Consider the following 10,995-nt stretch of genomic DNA (forward strand, 5'->3'; position numbering starts at 1 on the left):
GTTCAATCTCAGTTATGAAATAGTAAAAGGAACATAACAATTTAGTAAGTCGAGGCCCGTAGCTCAGTTGGACACTTTTGAGGGTAAACGGCAAATTCAAAGAAGTTCTGGTGCGAAAGCACCAATCCAAAAGATCCAATGAAATTATCTAATGTGTTTTTTTTTTCTTTATTAAGACTATTTCTATAAGCTTGGATCTCACTAAAAAGTATGGAACAAAATAAGTAAATGATTTCTTGATTACAACACTCAATAATTGCAGTCAATCTTAAAATCTTCATATTAAGGTTAATTCTAAAGCAGCCAATAAAATTTAAATTAAAAATGTAGCGAAGAAGAAATATAGGTATGGTAAAATCTATTTGTACAAATTTGTATACTGTCGCATTTTGTGTAAAATTAGCTCCTGGCGTATATGTGCCCTATTTTCGTTGAAATTTTATTGATGAAATATAATTTAAAGTATATTTGTGAAAATTTTCAGAATTAAAGTATTTACATTTTTTATAAACTCTGAAATTAACTTTGGGTGTCATCTACCAGATGAGTGACACCCGGGGCAAACCACCTTCTCTCAAGAACTTGGATTTAGAAAAAAAGCTTTTTTTCTCTCTCAAGTTACAGCTTTCAAAAATTAAAAGCACACGATTTGATCAATATTTATTTGTTAAACATTAAAGGGGGGCAAATTACAGAGAATCCTTTTCAATTTTTTTAAAAGGGATTTTTAAGTCATCTCACTTTTTAATCGTAATTATTGGAAAATTTGATTTTTTAATTGAATTTCTAACGTTGTATGCGTCTTGGGTTTACAATAAAAAAAAATACGAAATTGTTACAAAGAGGAATTAATATTTCAATCTTTGTTTAGAGGTTGTCCCCCTTCCCCTGAAGAGTGAGAGGGAGTTGAAAAAATACAATTAAAAAAAATAAAAAAAATTTGGAGTCGGAGTCGGGCGTTTCAAAAATCCATCAGTCGGAGTCGGGGTCAGAGTCTGTCAGTTTCATTCCGACTCCGCAAACCTGGTCATAGTAACTCTCAAAGGCCAAAATAAATAAAATTGACAGTACACATTTTCAAAGTACGCAAGGCAATATAAAAACCACAGGTTTAATGTTTTATAAGAGAGCTTCAAAAAATATACTACACATGCTACTGAATGTGATATTGAGAAAAAATTCTTAATTGTTTATAAAAATAAACTCTTACCATGTTAATTTCTTTATTAAATCTTTTACACCTTCATCCTCAAGATTCTGTAACATAGCAAAAAAGGATTTGCAAAAATAAAAAAATAAGTAAGCAAAAAAACAGCAAGACGTTAGTTGTCAAAATACATTTGTGTATCGGGGGTCCACCCAGACCCAAACAGGGGCCGTATCACAAAATTCCGTATTGTAAAACCCCCTTTCACAAAATTCCACGTCCTAAAAGTGGCTTATTCACAAAATTTTGCATCTTAAAAGTGGCCTTATCACAAAATTCCTTTAACCCTGACCCATGCGCTGACTCAAAAGCTAACCCCTCCTGCAGCTTCTCTCATTTTATATTGCTGCCTGTTGTGAGAAATGAAGCATTCGCTTGGGAGCGTCTGAAGGGGAGGAGGGGGGGGGGGGAGGTGTTGAAAAGACATCCGAAAAAATCTCTTTACATCCATAAACCTAATTTCTTTTGCATTGGAAAAGGTGTAAAGCGCAACACGTGCCTGCAGTAATCTGCAATTTGTTATTTTTTATTGTAATTTTTTATGCACAAAGGCATTTATTCCACCACATACTACGTCTTCACTCTCATCACCTAAAAGTGCCACCTCTGTCCCTCCAAACATCAATGAGTTCTGACTGCTATGATGGTCCTTCTAAGTATCTCATCAAATTAGACGTAGCGTTTTCCCTCAGAATAACAACACAGGAACAATAGTGCTTCCGAGAAATGGCTACACAATGACCATGAACGAAATATTTTTGCCTTACAGCCTATCATTTACAAATTGGTCTTCCAGGGCGCTTAAGGGACATAAAGCAGGAGCAGACAGTCAAAGATGACATTTTCAGCAGAAATGTGTAGAATTTCTGCAAATATTTGCTTACTAGATATATAATTTTGCAGAAATTCTAAAGATTTTCAAAAAAATTCGAAATAAATCTAAAGTTTCTGCAAATGATACATAAAACGGTACAGATGTGATATACCCCCCATTTGGCGACATCCAATTTTTTACACAAAATTGAAATATTTTTCTCACCAATGAGGCGATAACTTTTTAGGCATGGTACCCTTGGCTAAACTAACCTGTGTTTGGCAACCCGAAGGCAATCTTAGATCTGTTCAAACTTGTTTACTAGTAGGCTGTCCACATTGGATAGATCTTTGTTTTTTTCGTGCAATATACCTCATAGTACAGTGCAATTAGACATGAACCTCAACATCCAAAGTAAAAGTTTCCCGTCAACTCCAAATTGTTGTATACTGTCCACATATTGTTTGGTAAAAAGTTACACCGTTTTCAGCGTCGGGTTTTGGGGGGAGACGGGAAGAAGTTGGTAAATTAGTAGTTTTTATCAGTTTTTTGGAGATATTAAAAAAACTATGGCGTTTAGCGCAAAAAGTGCAATATACAAAATAATCTACACTAAATTACGAACAAAATGGTCTTAAGCATTATTTTGTTAAGTGAACGGTTACAGAGTTACGGCGGGTGTAAAAGTAGAAAATTTTCTCATTTTTAAGATTTTTTGGAAAATGAAATTCTAACTACTACGTAAACAAAAATAACTGAACAATTTTATTAAAAAGTAATATTGTACAACCGTATTCTAGTCTAAAAGAAACTAAGAGGCACCACATAGGGTTAGAAACGTAGAAATACTGGGAACGAGAATCGGTTTTCTGCAATTTGCGTGAACTGTGATAACGCACTTGAAGTTAGACTACTAGCTTTAAAAAAGATTGAAAACAAAACATTCAGAGATACACTTGAAAAGAAAGTTAACTGTTCAGTCTCTAACCTCTATAACCAAGTCTATGACAATTAAAAATACCACTGTATGTGCGAACCCAAAGGTGTTTTTGATCCGAAATTTCAGAAAATTTTGAGTTGACAAAACATTTTAAAACTGAAAAATTAAAAAAAGAAAAAACTTTTAAAATAATTTTTATTAATGATTTAAATGATTTTTGTATGCATATTTGAAGAGTTTTTACTGGGGAGGGAGGGGTCGAGGTTCCTTATAGTTCCAGAAAATTTCACAGTCTTCAGAAAAGTTTACTTGAGTCCACGTGCACCCCTGCCTAATACTCTCTCACATCGGATGGTGTGCACTGTAAGAAAATGTGAGAGACTTTACAAAATACTGTCGAACCCGCTTAAGCGAATAGCCATTTCGCCACGAAAAAATATTCTAATAAGCGGGGTATTCCAAAAACTGGGATAAACATAACACATTACAACGCTTTGGTACATTGAAAATGTATTATATTAAGCGGGATATTCTTTTAACCGATATTCTAATAAGCGGGCTCGACTGTGTTTTAATTTGAATTATGTGAATATCCTCCATCCTTGTTCGACGAATCTGGCTTGATAAGGAATGGGAGCAAAAACTTCAATGGTGTCTGTTTTGGTTCCAGATTCAAATGAATCATCGATCACCCCAGATTTAAAAAAAGTGTCCTACATCATTGATGAATATCACCTTCTTCATCGTGTTTTCTGACGTTTCCCAGCTACCTTCAGACAGATTAGCGAGCAATACATAAATTACGTAATTGCTCATTACAGACCAGCAATTTGTTTTTGATGAATACGAGCAAGAAACCACAAAAGATGAAGAACAATTACGTAGATCACGTTCTACCACTAACATTGAAGTCAAAGTTGAAGACTCAATCGATGTAACTATCAACCAAAGTGAATTTCTAGCTAACACTAAAAACAAAATGGGCCTTATTTCTCTCCTGACAGTGTACTTGCAAAGAGGCGGTTGCACAGTTCATCAAGCATCGGGTAACACTGACTTATTAATAGTTTTAACAGCGATTGATAAAACTAAGAATGGAGTTGAAACTTGAGTGATCGGTGATGACATGGACTTACTATTCTTGTTGAATGTTCACACACCGTCAGAAAACAAATTCAAAATGGTGGTACCAAAGAAAGGCAATCAGCAGGAGAAGGTGTGCACTGTTTCGGACATTCAGCGAAGCATTGGAGATATGAAGGGTGTATACTCTTTGCAATATACGCCTTCACAGGATGTGACAATGTACCATCTTTCTACAAGAAGGGAAACATTTCATCGTATAGGGAAGTGTAAGCCAACAACGCTCTTCGTACGAAGCTTTAACGATCCCAAAGCGATGTTTGGAGCAAAGAATACTGAAGATCTAGATTGCTTTTGCTACCAGTGTTACTTGCAGGCTATTGCAAAGCAGCCCATACATTCATTGTTCACACAAGTTGGCTTACTCCCACTTCAGCAGCAACCGGGCAGCATTCATACAGAACCTACCACCAGATTCAGCAGCGGCTGGATGAAAAAAAGAAGTGGGGGTGGAAGAAGATTGGTGAATACCTGAGACCAATTACAACAATGCGTTCTGCAGCTCCCTTGGAATTACTTTCCCTCATAGTGCGCGTTTACAAAGCCGAATGCTTCCGTGACTGCGAATGCGGAAGTAGTAGTCTGCTCAAGCATGTTCAGTAATTGCTCAGGTCTAGGAAGTAATAACAAGGGCACTAATATAGACGAAGATTTAGAAGAGGACGATGGTATGCTTGAAGAGGACTGAATACTGGTGAATACTTTACATCACAATATGTCGCATTTAACGTTCTACATTTTAATTAAATTTTAGTATTAAACTCAGTTTACGAACGTCAAAAATATACAACAATAAAATATGGTTGCAATATTCAGGCAAATACGCCTATTTTCTAAAGAAAAAACTTCAAAAGCTGCACTTATAAAAATGTTATCATTAAAAATGATATAACTATAAATTATAATTGTTTTGATTTTTTATGATTTAAAAAATCATGTATGTTTAAAATATATTCATTCTTATTACGGCATTGTCTAGGGAAAGTTTGTGTTTCTCCGTGCCGCAGATTTATATAGCCACGGTCCATGAATGCTACTTTTCCCTTAAAAGTAGAGCCCCTTGAGTAGGTGGTGAGGTTGTCGTTCTTTCAAGGGATTATCACAAACATTTCACCGGCCCTATAAATCGCAATTTGCTATTACAAAACACTCCTCATACAAAAAATTAGTTTTCTGAATGATAATGAATATTTTTTCCGAAAAATCTAAAAAAATACGAAAAATGTCTATTTTTCACCTGCCGTAACTCTGCAACCGCTCACTTAACAAAATAATGTTTAGGACCATTTTATTCGGAATTTAGTGTAGATTATTTTGTATATTGCACTTTTCGCGCTAAACACCATAGTTATCTAAATATTTCGGAAAAACTGATAAAAACTTCTAATTTACCAACTTCTTACCCCCCTCCCCCCAAAACCCGACGCTGAAAACTGTGTAACTTTTTACCAAACAATATGTGGACTATATAGAACAATTTGGAGATGGAGGGAAACTTTTACTTTGGATGTTGGGGTTAGGCCTTTTTTTGGTCTATTTGCACCGTACTATCATAGGAAAGCTTATTTTGTGTTGGTTTAGATTCAGTAGTTGTGTTTTGATGAATAAATATTAGAAAATGCCAGTTTCTTTAAAGTTGACTGTTAATTTAAGAGTAAAACTCAACTTGGGGTTTGTCTTGGTAATTCGCATTGTTTCATATGTTGGGTTTCAGACTGAGTGTGAGGATTTATACAACAAAAACGTAAGTTTTTATTTTAGAATTTAAAAACAAAAACTTTCACTGTCGAAATTCTTTATGTTTTTACAAAATCTTAAAGGCTTCTTGTAGTTTTTAACCTGATATTTAATGCATGTAAATTTATTTTACAAAAAAAGTAGTTATTTTATTCTAAAAGTTAATTTTTATCGATGGCAAGAACTATTCAAGCATATTCTGTAAACGTGCCTCCTTTAGGTACCGAATTTCTGAAAATAAGTTGACTCTACGATTTTATAAAAAATATGTAAGTGTTATTTTATGTAAAATGTAGTAAATATTTTTAGCAGGTATTTTGAAAGCATTTTTGGATAGCAAATAAATGTATGGTATTTTTGTATTGTTTATGTTTGGGATGTTCTGTCAAAACATTTTTACTTTTCATACATCAAAATTTGAATAACTAAGCGTTTTTTTTTATTGGCTTAAATAGCTATATTTTGGGGATGTTTTCACTTTAAACATCGCATATTGAATCACTTTGCTATTTTTTAGTGGAGTATGAGAATTGTTTTTGTTCGACAAAATGCATGTTGGAAAATAGCTTTTATTTCTATTGGTACATATTTCTTTGGTGAGCTGTGATAATAATTTGTTAATTTAAGCATTTTAAATACCTACTAGTAATTTTTCTTTGTGTACAAAAACTTTCTAGTTTCTGGTATTTTTGAAGCAAATATTCGTGATGTTTTTTTGCTGTGGTTTTATGTTGTTTTTATATATATTGTTTTCTGAAGTGCTTTTATCACGTTTTTTTATCTGAATTTTTCCTGTTGGCGCTAAAAAAGCATTGCTAAGAACGATGTATGACATATGTCGTCATACATCCTTTCTTGGCGACGCTTTCTTGGCGCCAACAGAAAAAAGTCGCCAAGGGTGGGGTATATGACATTAGTTCCCATAAAACTTAACATTTTGCGAGAGTATTCAACCAAATAAGTGAAGTTTGAGAGAATTTTAGGTTTACTTCTAATTTTAAGAAATCTGCAGAATTTCTGCAAAATTACATTCTTAGTTAAAAGATATTTTTAGAAAATTACAAGCGTTTCTTCTAGGGATGCACCGATAAGCAAATCGGCTGATTACTGATTAATCAGTTGTTGATAATCAGCTGATTAATCGGCTTTGGCCGATTAATGATCATTATGATTATTTTTAATGCTACCAATTTATCCCTCACTTTTTTTTCTTTTCTTTACTTTTTTTTGACTCTAAAAATAGTAAACAGTTTATTTTAGAGAGACAACTTTTCTCCTCTTCCCTAATTTTCCAAAAATAATTTCAAAATTTCATGCAATTTCTTCCAGTCAAACTTCTTTCTAATGTTAATAAATCACATAATGTTAACTAGAAATAAAAATTTAAAAATATTAGGGGCAGTCTGTGGTCAGCAGGCAAATTTAGAAGCATTTTTTATTAAAATTTATTTTTAAATTATTAGTAGCCGTTTAATCTAAGTTTTAATTCAGAAAAAATATATATATAAAGTTATCTCAAAGCATTATTCCAAATAGAAAAAGTATTGCTTCATGAAACATGATGCAACATTGTATATATCTATTCAAAATAAATAAATAAATAAATAAATAAATAAACTAAAAAAAATTTACTTCATCCAATAGTTTGTAAAAAAAAAAAAAAATTAAAAAAGTATGTTTTTTTGCATCAAATAATTTAAAAAAATATATATATATATTTTAATCAAAAATTAATAATTTAAATAGTAAGTTGTATGATTTAATCATATGTATAGTAACGAAGAACAAAGTAACTGAAAAAATAATCAAGTTGGGTCACCAAAAGCTGGGGTTAGGGTATCATCGTTGACTTCAGAAAATGATCCTGATTTCGTTAAAGAAATGAAACAAGAGTTAAGGAGAGGTTCCAGTGGGATCATATACACATTTATTTATTTCTGTTACACTTCTGTCCTTAAAAAGATAAATAGAAATACCATTAATAACATGAAAATAAAAAGTAGCTGCAAGGCAGGTAATATGAAAAGTGTAAGGGGGGGGGGGATAAATAACTTTTGCATTCCAATTTAAATGTCCTGTAATTTAATTATTCTTTGCAGCAGCATGTGAGTTTCAGCTGTGCGAAAATTGATCTTTAAAATTTCATTCAGTTTTATTTATGCAATTTTTATATTTGCTTTTACTCTGTATACTTTTATACTGCAGTTCTAAAATAATGTTTGAAGCAAATTACATTTATTTATTGTTCATAAATGTATTCACCATAGTTTCTCGTTAATGTTTATGCTTAAAAAAATTCATTTTGAAAAAGTATTTTTTCTGCCAATTCATTGGCAAAATTAGGCTTATTATAAATAATTAGCAAAGAGGCCAATTAACTGGTGCATCCTTAGTTTTTCCCACACATTTGAAAAGAATTGCTGTGCAGTTAAGGTTAGAAGTTTTCTGCTTTCGAGCTGAACAGCATATTCCAAATACATAATTTTGAGATAGAAATTTCCAGAGTTTCAGTTCTTAATGAGTGAACATAAACCCCTTCAGAAATAAAACTTTTCCCCCAAAATTTCTAGTTTTTCTCTGACCATTTCAATTTCCAGGCCACCCACGTAGCAGATGGGTGGGGAATAGTTTGTAAGACTGAAATTTCAGCAAAGTGGCCTAAGTTGCTTCCCACCTCTAATTTTAACTATTAATTTAATAGTTAAATAAATTATAGAAACTAATGTAGAAAAAATTACCTGCTTTAGAAGAACAGGAAGAGCATTCAGTAATATCTCACCAAAGCTTGGAGTCAGAATTTCTGCCAAGTTTTTGATAGGAGATAACTTTTGCAAAACAACAACAGCAGAATGACGGAGAGAAATATGTGAGTTTTCATCAATGATAATTAATAAAAGTGAGCTTATGATTGGTTCAATATCAATGTCGCTGAAAATTAAAAGCAAATACTTTAAATCAAACATCATTCATTTCAAGTGTACTACTCTTAACAAAAATTTGAATCTTATAAAATAATTAGTAGGATTAATGAACAAATCATACCACAAAATATTAGGCATCAATGAAAAAAAAAAACACACATCAGGAAATTATGATTAAATTTAAGAAGATGGAAACAAGTTAGAAAAACAATTCATGCAGAATAGATGTCGGTATTTAGATTGAAATTTCTTGGATCCCTTCTTTAAAATTTGCAAAAAAATTAAATACCAAATGACCACACTACTCGAACCCAACTGATTGTTTTCGCGGAAATTTATTCAATGAATACAAGTTTATATTTCTAAAGAACCAAGGAAAGGCATTGTAAATTAATTTTTCTCCTCCTTGAAAAAGATCATTGGTCACTGCGAAATTAATTATAAAAGTTTCTGACAAGAAACACCTTTTGCTATAAAATCTCATGCCTGTTGATTGAAGTAATTCCCCCCCCCCCCCCCCCGAAAAAGTCAGAGAGCTTCCCTAACATGCAAACAATCAAACAGGTTACACGGTCGCACCAATTATCTAAATATTGATAAATTTTTAATCAAAGCATAATTTTTAAACTTATAATATTGTAATTGGGAACAGGGGGACACTGGCTCTTTATCATAAAAATAATGCAAATGTAATATAACTTGGTTTCAAACCACCCAAGGTGAAATCTCCAAAGGGTCATTTTCCCTAAACTGCTCAATTTGGACAGCGCAAGTAATGACATTCACTGTAACAGGGGAATGACAATAAGTAGTTATTGTGGACATTTGTTTTCCTTACATGTGACAGGGGAATGACAAAAATTAAAAATAACTTATTGTCATAACTACAAACAACAAAAATCAATGTCACTAAAGTAAGGTGGAAAACTCTATACAAACAAGAAACAATCACACATTAAGTGATTATTAAAAAATTAAATTAATTATCAGAGACAGGGTAATGACAGTCATTAAAAATACTTAACAAAATGTAACTTGAGATCATCCAATTATACTTGACTCTGTGTATTTTTGCAAAAAGAACCAATAAAGATTATTTCGATAACCACAATTCAAAGACTAAATTACGGGCTAATACAACTAATACCAGATGTGAGATACATTCGTTCCATTCTTCGACAGGGGAATGACAAAAAATCAAAGGACATTTATTTAAATTTTTTTTCTGTATAGTGCAAACCTTTGAAAAACTTTATTTTTCTCTTTTACAACATTGCATAACAGCTGTTAATAGGTTAAACAACAATTTCTTTACAAATATTCAGGGCTTCTTGAATCTTTAGAGCTAATTTTGCATTAAGGGGGAGGTAGGGACACATAGGAGAATGATATTAATAATGTAATAAATTATTTAAATGCATAATAATAATAGATAGTTTGTTTTACAAACATAAAAACATTATGTTAAAGCATTCTGTAGTCAGTTTTATTTCTAAACAAGTTAATTTGTTATTTTTGGAGCAAGGACAAGAATTTAGCAGTTAAGAGAAAATTACCCCAAAACATTTTTTCCAACTACTGGTACTGAACTTGCATGCACACTTTACACACAAATTTCCATACTTACGGTTCCAAAATATTGTAAAACAAAGCAGAGTTAAGAGTCTGAAGATATTCTTTACTCAAAGTTTTCGGAGCATCTTCAACTATTTCTTTCAAGGATTTCTCCCCTTTGTTCTTTTTTTCTTCAAACCACATGATTATAAACTTTTACTTCACAGGATGTTCATCAAATTTTTGCGATTTCGAATGGGTAATATATCACATAATTAAATGGATTATAAAGGAACTAATCACATAAGAATGTTTTATCAGCTGTTCTCTGTTAAGTATTCAATTGAAATATTAGTTCTGAAAATAAATAATGTACTTTCTCAGCAAGATTATCTCACGTCACTTCATTACATGGGGTAATCACAATACTTTCTTTCTTTCTTTTATAGAATTATTCAGGCCGTCGCTGTACAACTTGGATTTTGCCCCAACAGACTAAATCAAAAACACGAGACCGAAACCCAGAAACCAAACAAACAAACATAAAAATCATGTTGCCACTTCTATCAGTATTAAAGGTTGTTCCTTCATAATAAGTCAGAAATAAGTTCAGGCAAAATTGCTCTTTTATGAATAAATGATGCTTCTTCGTAAGAGATCATTTCTTCCTGTAGTTGGC

General features: G+C 32.3%; 1 protein-coding gene across 1 annotated transcript in view; it reads right to left on the reverse strand.

The window, feature by feature from the left end:
* Nucleotides 1–10,823, reverse strand: part of LOC129223704 (AP-5 complex subunit zeta-1-like) — a 52,331-nt gene extending 41,508 nt beyond the window's left edge. The window contains exons 1-3 of the mRNA XM_054858081.1: nt 10,390–10,823; nt 8,580–8,769; nt 1,211–1,257 (exon numbers count right to left, since the gene is read on the reverse strand). Of these exons, the coding sequence (XP_054714056.1) occupies nt 1,211–1,257; nt 8,580–8,769; nt 10,390–10,520 (368 nt within the window). The 5' untranslated portion in view covers nt 10,521–10,823. The remainder of the gene's footprint in view (nt 1–1,210; nt 1,258–8,579; nt 8,770–10,389) is intronic.
* Between the last annotated feature and the right edge of the window lie 172 nt (nt 10,824–10,995).

This window comes from Uloborus diversus, chromosome 1, assembly GCF_026930045.1.
Source record: "Uloborus diversus isolate 005 chromosome 1, Udiv.v.3.1, whole genome shotgun sequence".
Taxonomy (NCBI): Eukaryota; Metazoa; Arthropoda; class Arachnida; order Araneae; family Uloboridae; genus Uloborus; species Uloborus diversus.